Here is a 19,317-nt window from a genome sequence, read left to right on the forward strand (position 1 = left end):
GAAAATTAATGCTTCTATTTTACAGAGGTCAAGTAGGCAGATCAACATGACCTATAGGAAATATAAGTGAATCAAAAATGCAGATATAATTTATAAATGCATTTTATCTACCCGAAGAGGCAGAGAAGTGCCATTCCTATTACTAACAGAGGATCTTTGAATGATCTTTGCTTTTGTGAAGGCCAGTGGAATGAATTTGTATTGGAAAGAACCACCCACCAGTGGGAGTGAAGGGTTTCCCATTCTGCTCTGAGTACCCTTCTCTGAACTTCAGTAGAGAACTGGAGTTCAAAGGGAACTCAAAGGGAGTTCAAAGTTCTTTTGGTGATTTTAGGACTTCTTTAGGGCATTTGAAGCTGAATATGTATGACTACATATAGCATTCATGGAGTTCACCCTAAGTCTTTCCAGTGCTGAGACATTCCTGATGTCTCTTTTGTGTCTATAATCATCCCATCTTCTTCCTGCCCAAGTTACAGCTTCCTCTTCAAGGACATCTTGATTTTCATTTGCTTATTTTGGGGAGCTTGCTAAGAGGTTCTCAGGAGACCTAGTCATCCCTCCTAGTGATAATCAGCCATCATGATGAGCTGTTCAATGCTAGGACCAGAGGATGTGGTGTAGCTCAGATTCTCTGGTGCAAAAAACAAGCAATGCCATGGCAGAGGTGCTCGAAGGCCACTTGAAATGCATTTAGTGTTACTCCTGGACCACGGGGATGCTGGGAATCAGACCTGAGTTAGACGTCCTAAGTGCTATATGCTCCTGGCCCCTAAGAACAGGTCCTTCTGTTCTTTCTTTTGCCAGTAATTTCCTCCTTTGATTTCATGTCAAATCAAATTCTCAGGAGTCTTCTGACTTCCTGATTAATAATGCTTTCTTGTCCCTACTCAACGAACTTAATCACGAATTTAGCTTTCTCCTCCTTTTCTAAACAAACTGTCTAGGCCATATCTCAGGGCTGGCTGGCATTACTTTTCCATGCCAGTCTTCCAGAATGGGCAAAGTTATCCTACTAAGTGATTTCTTTTTAAATTGAGGCAAAGGTCCAGAGCAATAGCACAGTGGTTAGGTCATTTGCCTTGCATGTGGCCCATCCAGGTTTGATCCCCAGCATCCCATATGGTCCTCTGAGCTTGCCAGGGGTGATTCCTGAGTGCAGATCTAGGAGTAATAACCCCTGAACACTCCTGGGTGTTGCCCAAAAATAAACAAAAAATATTGAGGTCAAATTCACTTTACATACAGCTTAAATATATTAAGTAAACCCTTGAGTGATTGTTGTTTAGCAACACGAGAATATTGTGCAATCACTACCTCTGTGTACTGAGGGTTGTTACTCCCAAATTTTACTTTCTAAAACCCTAACATAAGCCCCATTTGATTTTCTGAAGAGCTCCCTTTTCTTCTCCTTTTTTTTTTTTTTTTTTTTTTTTTTTGGTCTTTTGGGTCCCACCAGAGGATCCTGAGGGCTTAATCCTGTCTCTGTATTTGGGAATCACTCCTGGCAGTGCTTGAGGTATGCTGGTATGCTGGGAATAGAAGCCAATGTGGTTGCTTGTAAGGCAAATGTCCTACCTGCAGTACTATAGTTCTGGCCCCTCCCTTTTCTATTTTCACTCTACACTTCATAAAAAGTTTTAATTCTTCCCTAGAGTGTAGGGAAGAGAAGGAAAGAAATCAAATGTTGTAGAGAGGAAAGACAGATGAGAAGCAAAGGGGATTAGGATACATCAGTGGTGTTAAAAGATCATAGAGCTAAATATCTAAGCAGCAGAATCAGCAACAATGAAGTCACAAGACCCAAACTTTAACAATCAAATTTAAAAAGGTGCCTTTCAAATTGGCAGGCTGTGGTGAGAGATGGGATTAGACTGAGAGAGTGGGCCTGGGAACATTGGTGGAGGGAACTTGACATTGGTGGTAGGATTGATGCTGGTACATTGTCTAAAACTAAACTTTGAATAACCTTATAAATTTTGAAGCTTTAATAAAAATTTAAAAATAAAAGAAAGATGACATTCTTGATGAGCTTGTGCTTTAACCATTTTAGACTGTAGAAGGCCTAAGTTCACTTTCTGCTTTCTTTACAGTGTGAAAGTATGAAAACTCTTTAAGAGTTTGTTGATGTGACCAGGCAAGCTAGGACATCCAACTTTAAGATACTTATAATGTGTGAAGAAAAGGGGAAAAATGTAGTTGTACATGATAATAAAAATTTATTTTTAAATGACACTTTAAATAGGAGCTTTAGAGAGATAGTATGGGGTTAAGATACTTGCCTTGCTTGTATCTGATTAAATTCCTAGATCTCACCTTTTTAAGTAATAGGTTATGACAAAATTTAAAGTAAAAAATCTATAGAACTGAGTCCTTCATTGTGTTCTATTTTGCTCTTGGTTTTAATTTAGTTGTATCTGAAAATCACTTTAGAAAATGCTTTCAAGCCCAGAGGGTTGTCCAATATAGGAGACAACCTGCTGTGACCCACAGCCAAATCTGGTCTACTTGTCTGCTTTTGTAAATAAAGTTTTATTGGAACATGGCTATACTCATTTGCTTATTTATTATCTGTGACTGCTCTTCAATGCTGCTATTGAGAGAATATATGATCCACTTAGCTCAAAATATTTACTCTGGTCATTTGTTCCATTCCTTGCTGTAACTATGAAATATTAGCTGTTTATTGAATCAAAAGAATTATGAAACTCTAGAAAGTATCTTTGATTTGTTTTTTGGACCTTGCCTGGCATTGCTTATGGATTATTCTTGGCTCAGAAATCACTCCTGGTAGTTCTCAGGGGACCATGTGAATTACCAGGGTTGAACCCAGGTTGACTGTATGCAAGGCAAGCACCCTACTCATTGTTTCCACTCTGACCCCAAGACTTTAGAAAAAAATTATACATCAGGTCATCTGCATTTGTGAGTATATAGTTGGCAGATTTTAATAGTGTAATGAATTAGATTTAGGAGTTTTACCTCTTATTTTGCCAATCATTGATGTTGTTGTTGATTTGTTATAGTTGGACCACTTCTAATTATTCTCAGGGCTTACTAGTTATTTTCAGGGTTTACTCATAGCTCTGTGGTCACAGATCACTCTTGGCAATGCTTAGGGGATAGTTAGGGACTTGAACAGGTGTTTCCAATAAGCAAGGCAAGCATGTTAACCCCTGTACTATCTCATGGTACGCTCTAAACCTTGAAACTCTTTAGGGTTTTAACTTCAATAATAGGCTATTTCAATACAAGGACTACTCACAGGATGGGAGAAACTATTAACCCAGTACCCATAACAGAGAATGGATCACATTACAAAGGACAAAAACAGCCAGTGTTGGAAAAGATATGGGGAGAAAAGGACTTTCATTCACTCCCGGTGGACTCTCATTCTATGACTGGTCTAGTCTTTTTAGAAAACAATATGGATATTTCTAAAAAAAAAAAAAAAAAAAAAAAAAAAAGAAGTTGAACTTTATATGATCCAGCAATAAGAGTTCTAGGAATCCAAAGACACAAATTAGAAAAGCCCTCTGCATTCCTATATTCATTGCAGGGCTATTTACCCAGAATATATAAACAACCCAAGTGTCTGAGAACAGAGAAGTGGGTTACAAAACTGTGGTACATCTACACAATGAAATACTATGCAGCTGTTAGGAAAAATGAAATAATAAAAAATAGGCTATTTCTGTTAAAGCTCAATTCATTTCCCCTTTTATATTATTAAAGAAGAGAGAGAAAATGAATTTCTGGAGAATATGTGTACTTGGCATCTTTTCTATATCATAAACTATTGTTCGGGTTGTTTATTTCTTCAGGTTCTGAAAAATATTAAAACTGACTTTGTTAAATGACAGAACTAACTTAAATCTGTACAAAGTACACAATTCATCTAGTCATTTGAATGCTTTTGTTCATTTAAAAACCCAGATACTTGAAATGTGAATTTATATATATATATATTTACCAAACTGTAAATTATTTTATTAACAGGCTCATAAACATATAATACTAATCTTATATTTAAAAACCATGAGTGCCACACTGGTGAATATACAGCTCATGAATAACTTAAAAAGTATTTCCCATTTTAAAAGGCAACACACATCATACAAAAACTTATACTAAACAAAAAAGGCTATAATATGAATACATGATTGATGTGTCTAAGATAATATATACAGTACATAATTCACGTTAATTATGTGATCAGTACATTTTTCTATATGATTCCCTTCATGCTTCACTTTCCCCCAAAACTGAGTTCTGAACTTCCTCTTCTAAAATTGGTACAATCAGGTTATCCTTGGACATTAGATTATGTTTCATCACGAACTTAGTAAACCGATGATGAAAATAAGCATGTGAAAATATTCTGTAAATCCTACAGCATACTGAACCTAGTTTTGCTACAGATGATTCCTTTATGCTAACCCTGCTGGGAAAATATTTATTGCTATTTAGAAGACATGCAGCACCATCAAGCGTGTGTCTAGTATAATCTATAGCAGGGCACTTTTTCGGAGTTTTATGAGCTGCACAAAGAAAAATCTATTGTTCAGTTGCTGTCATCTAAGTGCAAGTATCAGGATGGCATTCACTCTGAAGTTTGACTGCAAGTCCATTTAGCTCCAGACAGAACTGCCTTAAATGTTCATACTTCCACACACCTTCATCTTGGCCTTCAGGTGGTTCAAGAATTTTGTCAATATTGGAACAATCTGCTCTTATGTTCTGTTGAATATACTGCTGAACAGCTAGTGTACTTTCCATTTCATCAAAGGATTCATCAGGCCAATTATAGAAATCCTGCACCTTGGTGCCCGGCCTGTTCCGCCTCAATACTGCCGTCCCCTCCGCCATGACCATAGTGCCTGTGAATTTATATTTTTATATAAAATGGCAAAATGAATCCTTTTTATCTTGGCTTTGGGTATTGAAAAGCCAGGCATAAGTAAGCCAAAACTAAACTAATCACAGCAAGCTTAAACAAACTTCAGGTCACATGTGAAGGGGATATAAAAAAGTCTTAACTAAATAATCTAGAACTCAAGTTCCAGAATGAGAAAAATAAAAATACTAAATATTTGCTATGAGGTTTACCTTAAGAAACCAAAATCCTCCCTTGCTAGCATTTTAGGAACAGTCTAATACTTTAAATTTTAATAATAATTTCTTCTTTTATAAAAAGAGATGGTTATTTTTGCCTTAGAGGAGAGATGATTGCATAAGTGACAGCGAGGTGACTGAAACACCCACTAAACCCCAGGATAATTTTTAATCTTTGCAGGATGAAGGTGGACTTCTTGATCTTATCTGTTTCTTGACAAGCAAAAAGTACCATATAAATAAATAATTAAAAAAAAACCCACGGTAACTACATTTCACTCCTACTGAGAGCGACTCAACCACTATGGGAAAAGAGCTATGGGTTGAGTGTATCTTAACTAAAAAATATTGATTTTAGTTTGCTTTTAAAAGTCTGTGATTGTTGAAACATTTATGCTTATGGTTGTAGGTGATGAACAGCACAGGAGTGTTGATTCAGTCCTTTCTGTATTTCAGATGTGCATAGATCCTTCCCTGGCAGTGGCCCTGGGAGATAAGCCTCCTCCTCTGTATCTCTGTGAAGAGTGTAGCCAGAGGATCGCAGGGTAGGTATAAGTGCTGTGAGATGTCAGGGAGAAGACAGAGCAATATCCCTAACTGAAACCAGTCATTTTACCATCCTTGCCCCTAACCTCTTGGTTTTCCCAAGTGTTAGTGTGTCCTACATTCAACCTCCAGCCAACTTGCATTGGCAAGATTCCAGCTCTGAAATGTTGCATTTCTCTCCCTTGTGTCCAGAAGAAGCAATTCCACTTGATCAAGCAGCTCTGATTTTCAAGTGACCTGGTTAAAAAGGCCAGAGAGGAAAAAAAATTTAAATAACACTGGCTTTCAAACATGGCATATAATTCACACTGGTTCTCTGCTTCTTCATTTCACAGATTGACCCTCGGCTTTGTACAAATTGTCCTGTATTTTGGGTGGCTTAATTAGCATCTGGAAAGTATCATTGAAAGATAACTGATTAGGATAAAATGCCTATAATTTATAATTTTGCTGAATGCCATAGACATTTATAAACTTTATTATGCCAGTGCTCTTAATTACACATCCTTTTTATTAAAACCTCTTAGCAATAGGGTGCAGCTTATAAACATTCATGTAGAAGGATTGACATGGCAAAGGAGCTCATAAAACAAATTTTGTCTTCCTCCATAGAGACCACAGTGAATGGCTGATTGACGTACTTCTGCCACAAGGTATGGTTTACTTCAGAAAGGATGAATCAGTAACTAATGGCGTGGTTGATCTGTCAATGTTTGGTCCTGTTTTATGTTCCAGAGACTGTAACTACCATATTAAATTTGATAACTGTTCACTGATATAAAACATTTTGTCAATGTCTTTCTGTAACAGACTTGCACATTTAATTACGAAGGATGAGGCATCATCTATACCAAAGTTACAAGTTGATGTCAAAATTTAGATTCTGTAATAAGACTGAAGTTGTGCTGGTCATGAAAATTCTTAAGGCTTTTCTGCATATAGTGCAGATACTGCCCAGTGGGAATTTGCAGTGCCAGTGCTCAACAGGAAAGCAGGAGCATCAGCAGAAAGAGAGTGGAATTCTTTTTCTGCAGCTACTCTGCCTTTTTTAGGGGGAAAAATGTGTCTTGAGATTAAGTCATTTCTTGCCCTTTGTCTCAACCTCCTCCTTTGAAATGAGGATAAAGTATATCTGACCCATGAAGAAAGAAGATTAAGATGCTTCCTAAGGTTTACAAGGCTCTGAAAGCATTGTGACTCAGGTTCCCTCTGTCTAGAAGGGGAAAATAGGAATTCCAGCTACCTCCTGGAAGGCTGAAAAAAGAAGAAAAAAATCCCCCAGGAAGCAGAGGAAAGATAAAAGGCAGAAAAAAGTGGGTGCTGAATGTGAATAGCTCAGGTGCACAGAGGTTATCTGATGACATCAGGGTAGATAACAGAATAATTCAGATTCATTTAAAAAGAAATTTAGAAATCTTCTGTGAACTAAATTTATTGCATTTTTAAACTTAAAGTATTTGAGGATAATTACGCTCTTGCTTTATATGGACCTGTATAATTTAGATGAAGTCAACTCAACTTTAAGATATTGGGGCTGGGGGCCAGAGAGTTAGCATGGAGACAGGGCATTTGCCTTGCATGTAGAAGGATGGTGGTTTGAATCCCGGTATTTCATATGGTCCCCTGTGCTTGCCAGGGGCGATTTCTGAGCACACAGCCAGGAGTAACCCCTGAGCGCTGCTGGGTGTGACCCAAAAACTAAAAAAAAAAAGAAAGAAAGAAAGAAAGAAAAGAAAAGAAATTGAGGCTGGGGAGCTAGTTCAGGAGGTGGGTTATGCATTTTGCATGTAGTATCCCTGGGTTCAGTTGCTGATACCACTGGGTCCCCTGACCACTGAGCCAGGAAAATTCCCAAAGTATCCCTGGGGATGGCCCAAAACTTGAAAAAGAAAGAAATTTGGTGAGGTTTCTCTGTAAAATGGAGCCACAAAGTCAGCCTCTGTAGCCTTCAGAAATGTGGAAAATTTACCTAAGACTTATCTGTAACATTTAAGTTTGTATAGATCTGAGTAACATTTTCCCCCTGTAAATTAGGCTACCTTCTTGGTGGGTGCAGAGAGTTATATCAATACCACATACTGTGGCACTAATATAGCCATCTAGTGCCCCACTAGAATAAAATTGTAAAACTAAAATATTAGGTTACCTTGTTAACAAGCTCACCACATTCTGAAATAAAACTGCTCTTTCTCTGAGTCCAGACAAGCTTCTCAGGTTCTAAATTACATTTTCAATGGAGCTCAGTGGCTGAATTGTGCTCATTTTCTCCAGGAGATGCTTATCTTTGGAAGGAAATTGATAGTAACTTTTCACAACTTATCTAAATAAAGGTGTGACAGGAATCCAAAATTGAGATCAACTCAGAGATAGCAAACAAATGACCGTTAATTTATACAAAAAGAGATTAAAAAAGTTATACATTTTTAATGAATTGGTATTGTTTAATTTGAAAGGCAGGATTTGGGAGATTTTACCTATGATTCATTTTGGGGCTCTCTTAAGTAGTGCTTAGTAGTGCTGGGATAGTCGTATAGTGCTAGTTAGAACTTGGGTCCAAGTGCACAAAGCTAGTGCCCCCTTATTTCTGTGATATCTCCCCTGCCCCTGAACTTTATAATAAATGACAACAGAGTCTGTACTTGTGACTAATGGTTTCATCTATTTTTTGGAGTATTTTATGATTTCAGAGGAAATATTGACATATTCTTGGAAAAATTATTTTCAAGCATCGATTTCCAGGGAAATAATTGGTCTAGTCACTCAAAAGAATTCTTCATGTGTGAAACTCAGTCCGGAGGGCAGACAGACATTGGTCTTCATGGGGTCAGTGTGGGACCTGGTAATGGCTTTCTCTTAAATAACTGAGCAGTTGGTTTCCCCCAATTTGCAGAGTGAGATCAATGGGTAGCTTGAGTCTAAATAATCCCAGTTAAGAAGTTATTTGCTCCAGCCATAGCAAATCATCTCCATGGTAAAGCTCTGTTCTATCATATCAACTCAGTGTCATGGATCAGAGAAAGAGGGACCCAGAGATGGTAGCTGTGAGCCTGCCATTACCATTGAGTCTACAGGATCTTGCAGAAGTCATGGACCAGGGTAACCCTCAGTTGTGTTCTCTGTGAAATGAGGAGGGGCCCATGAGTACACGTTGATTTGAATTCTCAGTCATGTCTCAGTTGGTTGAATTACTTTGAAGTCGAGGTGAAGCCTTTGCAGCTTCAAGTGTCATCAGCTATAAATCCCCAAATTACTGTCTGATGAGAAAAAGATCGAGTTCATGCTTCCTGAGGCAACTCAGGCCAGTGTAAGGGGATGACAATCAATGGAACAAGTGAGAAAATGGTTTTAATACTGTGTCGATGGTGTTGCTAACCATATGTTTTACTTCCTTTGATGCTTGTTTTGGTTTAAAATGGGCTCTTTCTGTGTTGATATATTTATGTACCTTCATCTTACAGCTGAGATATCTGCGATATGTCAGAAGAAGGTAAGAGGAAAATCACTTGTGTAGTAGAGTATGATTTGCTGTGTTTGTATGTAAATTCATTCATTGACATCTGCCTCATTTCTGCACCCTGGTTTCCTTGTATGTACATGTCCCTGTATTTGTGAAGTAGGGGGGAAAAGGAATAATTTAGCATGCAAGATTGCTCTACATGAATGGTCTCTATTTCCATTTCTGCTTTGGCTCACTCGTTTTATGCACAATGGTTGTTAAGGAATACAAAATCAAAGCATATGTGTCACCTGGGATAGAATTTAAAAGTCAAGAAGCTTTCAATGACAGTGCAATTCATGCCACTTACATTTGGTAAATTTTTAGCACTTGTGTGCTAAACATCTTTACTGATTTGAAGTGGGGTCCAACGAGTCTAATAGATGTGTGCCAGAATCATACTCAGCCTAATTATGAAGGTAAAAAATGTTTATTTATGTCTCAGTTAAATAGTTTTTCTGGTTAAAGATCCCTCCTTCAGATTTCTTTTAGCCATTTTTCTTTTTTTTTTTTTTTTTTTGTTTTGTTTTTGGGTCACACCAGCAGCGCTCAGGGGTTACTCCTGGCTCCACACTCAGAAATTGCTCCTGGCAGGCGTGGGGGACCATATGGGATGCGGGGATTCGAACCAATGACTTTCTGCATGAAAGGCAAATTCCTTACCTCCATGCTATCTCTCCGGCCCCTCTTTTTGTTTCTTTCTTTCTTTTTTTTTTTTTTTGGTTTTTGGGTCACACCCAGTGGCACTCAGGGGTTACTCCTGGCTCTGTGCTCAGAACTCGCTCCTGGTAGGCTCAGGAGACCTTATGGGATGCTGGGTTTTGAACCACCTCTGTCCTGAATTGGCTGCTTCAAGGCAAACGCCCTACTGCTGTGCTATCTCTCCGGCTCCTCTCTTAGCCATTCTTTAATTTTTATTAACAGCTTTCATTTTCTTTCTCTTTTTTCAACTATACCTGACTGTTCTCAGAGATTATTCCTTGCCCTGTGCTCATTGATCACTTTGGGAAGGGCTTAGGGGATCATATGGAGTGTGGGAGATTGAATCTGGGTTGACCATATGCAAGACAAGTATCCTATCCACTGTACCATCACTCTGGCCCCTTAATGACAGCTTCCTTAATCCATTTATGCCTTGTTCTAGAAATTAAAGAGGTAGTATAATATAATACAATGTCACTTGGTTGAGTTACTTGGATTCTTACCAGTCCCATTCCTACCTGTCTATGAAATTATGTACAATCTGTTTACATTTTTTTATTTTAGTTTCTGTTTTGGGGCTATATTGGCAATGCTCAGGGATTGCTCCTGGCTCATCACTCAGGAATCACTCCTAGCAGGCTCAAGGGACGATATGGGACACCAGGGATTGAACCTGGGTCAACAGCTTGCAAAGCAAACATTTTACTCACTGTACTATTGCTCTAGCCTCGCTGTTTACTTTTTAGATGAGTTGTGAGTGGAACATTTGGAGAGCCTCTCAACAATTTCTTCAGCAATCACTTTCCACATGATAAGAAACATTTATTGGACCACACAATTTCGTTGATTGTTAAAGTGGCCCATGCTCAATAGCATGTGTTTTATATATATATATATATATTTATATATAATATGTATTATATATATAATTTTCTTTAGATTCACACAAACATATATATATATTTTTTTTTTTTTTGGTTTTTTTGGGTCACACCCGGCGGTGCTCAGGGGTTACTCCTGGCTGTCTGTTCAGAAATAGCTCCTGGCAGGCACGGGGGACCATATGGGACACCGGCATTTGAACCAACCACCTTAGGTCCTGGATCAGCTGCTTGCAAGGCAAACGCCGCTGTGCTATCTTTCTGGGCCCTCACATAAGCATATTTGCAGTTGGAATCAGACTGGTCCCAAGTGGTCTGACTTTCATGGTGGGGACCTTAGCAGGGATGCCTGGAATAATTTTTGGGCTGGAAGAGGTGTCTGGCTTTCCTTCCCTCTATTCAGCTTCTCATTCTCCAGAAGACTAAACTGAATTTTCTTACAAGGCAGCAGTGCTTGGCATGAAGTTGCAAAGCCCTTTGAGACTGAAGCTCAGAAGTCATGTAGTATCACTTTTACTGCCCCACCCCCAATTGGTAAAAGCAAATCCCAAATCCAGCCCAAATTCTACAAATAGAGAAATGCTGAATCATAGGTTGAATTGTAGGTTGAATGTTCCATAGTCCCCAGAGGAGAAAGGGGAATCCTATGCCCTCTGTCTGAGTAGGATAGGAGAAGCTGGTCTGACAGTAATTCCTCACAATAAATAATCCACATAGAGATGAAGGTTTTAGCAGGCAATGAACTCACACTGCAAGCTGTTTACCCACAAACCAGTCACTCCACCACATGGAATCACAAGCCTCGATGGCCGTTTCTGGATCAGGCCTCCTGACTAGCCTTTATTGAGATCTAAGACAAAGCCCCACCCCTTTGGATCTTATGGCAAGATTTTTGGATGGGCTCATTAAATCTGAAAATTTGTAGGTACAGAAAGGAGTTTCTATCCATTAAGGATGGAACATTAAATTTTTCTTGAAATGGTGGGCCCGGAGAGATAGCACAGCGGCGTTTGCCTTGCAAGCAGCCGATCCAGGATCAAAGGTGGTTGGTTCGAATCCTGGTGTCCCATATGGTCCCCCGTGCCTGCCAGGAGCTATTTCTGAGCAGACAGCCAGGAGTAACCCCTGAGCACCACCGGGTGTGACCCAAAAACCAAAAAAAAATTTTTTTTTTCTTGAAATGGGGAGGTTCTCCACCTTAAACCTCTTGGTCTTGGTAATTTGCCTTAAGCTCCCATCACTCAGAAATTGGCTGAACTTTCCTGTACTTTGTACCTTATTTTTGGATCTGTCATGTTTATCTGCTTTTTCTCCAGGAATCAACCATCTTCCAGGATCGGGCTCAGAACTGTGTTATTTTCTTGTCCTAAAATGGGCTTTCTTGCCATTCTGTTTTTGACTTGGAAATAAACTTTACCTTGCATGCAAGGTGGATTTCCTTACATCTCTATCTGGAAATTAGAGCTCTATTAAATCAGATCTCTATCTGGAAATTACCTTGTGATACTTTGATTGCCTCATAAGATCTGCATAATCTACCAGATTCTTGATCTCTGAATTTCAGATAGGTCATCAATACTACAAAGGAAAACATTTTGGGATATGGCATATGGGATGTTAGGGATAGAACCTGGGTTGGTTGCATGCAAGGCAAATGTCCTACCTTCTATATTATTGCTCTGCACCTTCCATTCTGTTTTTAAAATGATTAGAGTCCTTGTGCTAGCTAAGAGGCTCAACTGGACACCACATGACATATTTTGAAGTTTTCAAAAGGCTAAGCAACTTTCAGTCATTCATCATACTTTTAATTTTATTATATTCTGAGCCTTTAGAAGATGAAAAAATTAAAATGAAGAACAGTTTGATTTTCAACGTATTTGACATATCTAACACTCAGAGAGAATACTTCTTTAAAACACACTCTGTATGACAAAATTACTTTTAGCAATAACCTTCAAATTAGCATGTTAAAAACCTTACCTTTAAATAAAATAGTTTATTTGAAAGTTAATTTTGAGGACCAGGGATGTGACTCAGTGACAGAGAACAAGGTTTTCATGTACGAGGGCCTTGTTTTGATGCATAGCACATCTCTCTCTCTCTCTTTATCTCTCTTTCTCTTTTTCTCCCTCCCTCTTACTCTTTCTCACACACACATAAACACATTACCTTTGAGAATTTCCATTAAGCTCATAATAGTTCATAATTGCTTTGGAAGCAGTTTATGTCTCAGGTTTAAATTACTGCATATTCCTATATTTGAACAGTAGACTTAAATGATATTAGCATCAAGATGATAAATTTATTTTAGTTCCACCATTTTATGCAATCACTTGGAGTTGTTTATGTGCGTTAAAAAAACCAAAGCTGATGGGGCCAGAGAGATAGCATGGAGATAAGATGTTTGCCTTGCATGCAGAAGGATGGTGGTTCGAATCCCGACATCCCTTATTGTTCCCCAAGCCTGCCAGGAGCGATTTCTGAGCATAGAGCCAGTAGTAACCCCTGAACACTGTCAGGTGTGACCCAAAAACCAACCAACCAAACAAACAAAAAAACCCCAAAAAAACAAAGCTGAGGAATAGAGTTGCTGGGATGAACATTTGAAAGCCTTTCCCAGTTGAATCTAAATCTAAGGACAATCACTTTAGTATTCTTTTGAAATAGGTGCCTATAGCTATGTCCTTCTGAGCAGAGGGATGATGGAATCCCCTTTAATGCTGTTCCTGAAACACTCTGTAGAGCAACTGTTTGGGGGATTCTCCTTGAGGCAAGAAAGCTTTGGAGATAAACCCCAGAGATGGGGAAGGACAACATAAAGAAGGGCACCATCTCCCCATGATTTATGGCTGCTCTCTGGCTTGACTCTGGCCCATCCCTCCTCCCTCACAGAGAGTTCTGATTAATGCAATGTTGTTGACCTTTCGGCCATTATTATCACCCATTGTGATGCTAGATACCCCTAACTTCCAATGTTTAAATTTTGCTGTTGCCTCCTATCCCTTTAGTTGACCCTCTTATATAGCTTTTATATCCCTGGCTTTATCACCCTGTATGTATTCCAGTTCCTCTTGCCCTATATATGCACAGTTAGATTGGAATAAAGGGTCACTAGTCATCCGCTGGGACCCATTTTTCCATGGTCATCATTTAGGGGGAATGTCCTTGGTCCTGAATGCACTGAGAAGATGGAAGTTGACCATTGCTGGTCGACTGGGTCAACACTGAGGACTGTGACTTAGAAATATTTTATTAAAACCTTAGGAAGGCCAGAGTGATAGCACAGTGGGTGGATCACTTGCCTTGCATGTAACTTACCTGGTTTTGATCCCCAGAATCCTATATACTCCTCCCACCAGGAGTAATTCCTGAGTGTAGAGCCAGGAGTAAACCCTGAGCACCTCTGGGTTTCGCCTCCACCCCATCTTCAAAAAAAAAAAAATCACCCCAAAACAATACCCAGTAGGAATCACCACTATTGTTCAGATTAACAAAAGCTCTTTTGGGGCAATGTATTTTCTTTACAGTATTGCTGATATTTTGAGTTATGGGTATGTGCTGACCAAGCAGATGGCTTTTTCGTTGGTGTCCCAGATATTGTTACATATAGTATATCCAGATACCATACAGAATATCACTCAAACATAACATCATAAAACCACTACTGAATTAGGCTCCTATTTTCTATGGATCAAGGATTTGGGTATAATCTAGGGCATATTTCTGCTTGATTATGTCTGGGACCTCACCTAGGAAAATGGAATAGCTGGTTGATGGATTTATCTAGAGGCACCTAGGCTGGGGCTGGGGTGGGAATTTGAATATGAGGCTTATTAATTGCCTTCCACATTGCCTCTCCCTCTGGCTTGCCAACAATGAAATTCTAGAGGAATATCTCATAAATCAGGTGGAAGCTTCAAGATGCCCTTATAGAATCTGACCTTAGTAGTCATATAAGCATAACCTCTTACATAGTCTCTAGGTTGACTCAACCACCAGCCCATCTAGATTCAGGCAAGCAGAAGGGTTGCTGAGCAGTCATGCCGTACAGCTGGACTGAGTTTAGATTAGATCTTGGACCTGCACCAGGGATTTTGCCTTTGGGGAGAAGTAATTTGTGATGTGCATTGAGGGCTGGAAATTCTAGACCTTAAACTGTATTACCTTATCAATGCTAATAGCTACTCACTAAATCCTATCCACAATCTATTGTTGATGCAACAATGAGAAATTCAAGAGTAATGAAGACTAATTATGATCCCAAGGAAAAAGTCAACAGTAGAAATGTGAAATTCTGGCCCATATTGGCTTGGCAGTGACCAGAGGAAGCCCAAGACTAGCAGGTGCTTCCAGCTTGTGGCTTCATGCATGCATGGATGAGAAGCTGTTTAGGCAGGAAAAAGTCCCATTTGGGGTCTAGTATCCTGGTGGTTTAGCCAATGGACTTGGATTTCAGTTGCAAAGAAACATAGTTGTTAATAAAAAAACTTTAAAAGCCTCAGTAATAAAATGTGGGAAAATTATATAAAATTTAAGTTTAAATATTGCTTTTCAGGAACTGGAGAGAGGCAGAGACAGAGACAGACAGAAACACAGACACACGCGCACACACGCGTGCGCGCGCACACACACACACACACACACACAGAGAGAGAGAGAGAGAGAGAGAGAGAGAGAGAGAGAGAGAGAGAGAGAGAGAGAGAGAACAGTGGTGAAGGTGTTTGTTTGTCTTGCATGTAACTGACTTCATTTCCATTCCTGGCATCTCATGGTTGCCTGAGCACTGCTAGGAGTGACCCTCTCACACAGAACCAAAGAGTTGTAACTCCTAAGCACTGTGTGTATAGCCCTAACTTTCTTCCCTTTAATTATTTTTCAAATGGTTTGTAGATCCAAGTTCTCTGACAATGAGCTTTTCATACTTCAGGAGTCAAAGCCTTGCTTGTTCCTAAGAGCAGATCCACACATTGTTGTATTTTGACTTTGTTGTCTCTTCCCAATGTCTCGGTCAGAGAGGACTTACAAATTCTCAAATCTTCCTCCTACTGGCTCTTCCTAAGCTGAGAGTACCATGTCCTGGAGAGGCGCCTCCATCCCAGGAAGGCTGCCCAGCTCAGAGCACCACCCGGACTATATGCTGGCGCTGTGGCCTACCATTTTAAGGCATTCAGGGGGATTTCCCCAGAGCCTCCCCACCACATTGCTGTTTGCGGATGCTGCTTTGCTCCTGCTCCTCCTCCCCCAGAATAGCCCAGCTATGGACACCCCCCTTTACCACAGCAGTTTTTTTTATAGATTGATATTTAATAAGTTTTTAATTGAATCACCTTGAGATAGTTATAAAGTTGTTTATAATTTTCAGTCATACAATGTCCAACACCCTTCACCAGTGCATATTTCCCACCACCAATTTCTAGTCCCCAGTTTCTCTCCTGCCCTTTTCCCTGCCTTCCTCTCTGCCAGCCTCTAGAGTATATATTTTCTTTCTCTCTCTCTGTCTCTATTTCTCTCCCCCTTATTCCCTTATAGGTACTATGGTTTGCAATATTGTTACTGGAGGGGCATCATGCATATCACTTTATCTCCTTTCAGCATCCAGTTCTTGTCCAGAGTGATCAGTTCCAATTATCAATGTTCTAGTGGTGCCTTCTCTGTCCTAACTACACTCCTTCACAATTTATGGCAAGCTTCCTACCATAGACAAGTCCTTCTGGACCTCGTTCCTATTGTCTTTGAGTATTATTATAATACTATCTTGATTTTTTTATATCCCATAAATGAGAGAGACCATTCTATGTCTGTCTTCCCTCTAACTCATTTTTGCTCAACATAACACTCTCCATATCCAGCCATATATAAACAGATTTTCATGACTTTATTTTTCCTAACAGCTGCTTGTTATTCCATTGTGTAGATGTTCCACAGTTTCTTTATCCACTCATTTGTTCTCGGGCACTTGGGTTGTTTCCAGATTCTGGCATGGCATTACTTTTCTCATTGACTTTGCCTCATCTGTTTCACTTTCCTGTGGTTGATGGGCTTTGTGAGTTTGTGGTTGAGGACTGCTTCAGAGTCATATGCTCCCTGGACATTCATTGCTGAGCTTTTTTAGGTCTAGATGGGACAAGTGGTAGCTAAGTGGCAAACCTTCTGCCTTAGGCTCCTCAGCCTAGCAGATGTCCTGGAGTGCACACAGGGCAGACAGAAGGATAGACAACTATGGAAACCTGCTTTTCCTGTGCCAGAAAAAATCATTTCTAGAGTTGAATCTGAGGCTTCCAATGAAAACTAACCAGTCCTTGGGTTTCTGTGATGCATTATCTGTGGATCACAGCTCTCTCTCCCCCTGAACCCCATCTACATTCATATTTCTGCTGAGAATTCTTAGCAATTCTTTCTGGACTAGTCTTGAAAGTTCCCCATAATTCCCACTATTGAAGCAGTTTTTCAGAGGGTTTCTCATGAGCAGAATAGAAGCTCTTCTCATTCTTGGGTCTGAAATCCATCTGGTTTGGATGAGTCGCAGTGGGGAAAAGAGCTCCAGAAACATCTTCGAAAGTTTCCGTGTCTTCCTGCATTCAGCCACTTGCTCGGAGGGATTAATTGGATTCACTCCCCCGGCATTTGCTTGCAGAATTGTAGTTCCCACGTGAGAAGAGCGGTGGTCACCTGCTTTTCAGCCGGGTGCTGTGGGCGGCATGGAAACCGGCCGGTGCGCTACTGCAAGCGATGTCACTCCAACCACCACAGCAACGAGGTGGGCGCCGCCGCCGCCGCCGCCTCCTCCTCCACCTCCACCACCTCCTCCGAGACGCATCTCTACCAGACCTCTCCGCCTCCCATCAACACCCGGGAATGCGGAGCCGAGGAGTTGGTGTGTGCTGTGGAAGCTGTCATTAGGTGAGACTACCCCCTCTGACCCTAAAAAGACCACTGGAGCCAGGCACTACTCATCTGTCATGGCCTGTTGCAATACTGAATGCACAACACCTCCCATAGGGGACAGGATCTGTGTTCTCATTCATTCATTCATTCATTCACGCATGCATTCATTCATTCATTCATTCATGCATGCATGCAGACATGCAGGTATTCCACAAAATTTTTTTTCTGGAAGGCCAGCGATGTGCCAGGTGAAATTCCATGGTGCAGGGACTGCCTACAATAGAGGCATTTCATGGCCATCGTTTTTGGGAATAACTGAGTGAGAAGGCGCTTCTCATATGCCTCTGCTGTGAGCACTACTGAAAGAATGCACATATCACCTCCCACAAGGGGACAGGGGTAGTGGTCTCATTCATTCATGCATACATGAGGCAGGCATTCCACAAAAATTTTTCTGGAAGACCAGTGATGTGCCAGGTGAAATTTCATGTGCAGTGACTGTCTAAAATAGAGACATCTCATGGCCATAATTTTTCAGGATAACTGAGTGGGAAGGGAACAGGGTTGACAGTCAGTGAGGGTGGAGTTGAGACTTGACTGACAGCTGCATTAGCCAGTGATGTGAGGGAAGATCTTGGTGTGCATATTACCTGCAGGTAACTGCCAGGTATGGGGAGCAAATGCTAAGCTGGGGCCAAGGAGATAGCCCAGCAATTAGGGCTCATTGCAGAGGGTTCAGTCTCCAGTACTACTTGATTTTCTGAGCATTGCTGATTCTGATCGTGGATGCACCCAAGCACTGCCAGGCACTTTGAAACAGCACTGTATGGGGCCCGGAGAGATAGCTCAGCGGCGTTTGCCTTGCAAGCAGCCGATCCAGGACCAAAGGTGGTTGGTTCGAATCCCGGTGTCCCATATGGTCCCCCGTGCCTGCCAGGAGCTATTTCTGAGCAGACAGCCAGGAGTAACCCCTGAGCACCGCCGGGTGTGGCCCAAAAAACCAAAAAAAAAAACAAAAAAAAAAAGAAACAGCACTGTATACTGGAGGCCTCGAACTTCACTTCCGCCTGTTTGACCCAGAACTTTTGGGAAGGGAGGCTAAGATCTGCTAAGCATCACATGGAAGTCCCATCCCCAATTAAAAAAACAATTTGATAATGTAAGTTAGTTATTTTTAAAATTTCATTTAAAAATTGTGGTTACATTCAGGGATACTCCTGACTGCGCTCAGGAATCATTTCTGGTGGGGCTCTGGGGACCAATTGGGATGCTGGGGATCAACCCGGGTTGGCTGTGTACAAAACAAATGCCCTGTCTGCTGTACTACCTCTCTGGCCTCAGAATAAAAACATGTTAAAACTAGGAACGGTCTTTTCAGTTTCTCTTAGTCCACTGGCCTTCCCATATTGAAGTGTAATAATAGACATTGCCAAATAAAATGTAACAGAAGTTTGGCAGTGAACAAAACCTATCCAGTTTCTCTCAGCTTCATTATCATCAACAGTTTTGTCCTTGTTTTTTTTCTGGTTTGATTCAAAGCTATGTTTTTAATGTTATAGGTATAGTCACAGTGTAACTACAATTCTTTTGGTAAAGTATCATGCTGTTTGTTTTTTATATAGTTACCATATTTATGATTTTAGTAACATAATATTTAGTAAATAAGTAATAATCTTTTCTTCACCACTA

At 40.3% G+C, this 19,317-nt stretch overlaps 2 protein-coding genes across 2 annotated transcripts in view; one reads left to right on the forward strand and one right to left on the reverse strand.

Moving 5' to 3' along the window:
- The window catches only part of UNC79 (unc-79 homolog, NALCN channel complex subunit), a 307,457-nt gene that overhangs the window by 118,519 nt on the left and 169,621 nt on the right, over positions 1–19,317 (forward strand). Inside the window, exons 9-12 of the mRNA XM_049769769.1 lie at positions 5,572–5,660; positions 6,274–6,314; positions 9,120–9,148; positions 17,378–17,643. Of these exons, the coding sequence (XP_049625726.1) occupies positions 5,572–5,660; positions 6,274–6,314; positions 9,120–9,148; positions 17,378–17,643 (425 nt within the window). The remainder of the gene's footprint in view (positions 1–5,571; positions 5,661–6,273; positions 6,315–9,119; positions 9,149–17,377; positions 17,644–19,317) is intronic.
- On the reverse strand, positions 4,099–4,875 carry LOC126003610 (MOB-like protein phocein). The gene is given in 1 exon segment (XM_049769899.1): positions 4,099–4,875. A coding segment is annotated over 1 exon segment (633 nt). The 3' UTR covers positions 4,099–4,242.

Source organism: Suncus etruscus, chromosome 3 (assembly GCF_024139225.1).
Source record: "Suncus etruscus isolate mSunEtr1 chromosome 3, mSunEtr1.pri.cur, whole genome shotgun sequence".
In the NCBI taxonomy this organism is placed as follows: domain Eukaryota; kingdom Metazoa; phylum Chordata; class Mammalia; order Eulipotyphla; family Soricidae; genus Suncus; species Suncus etruscus.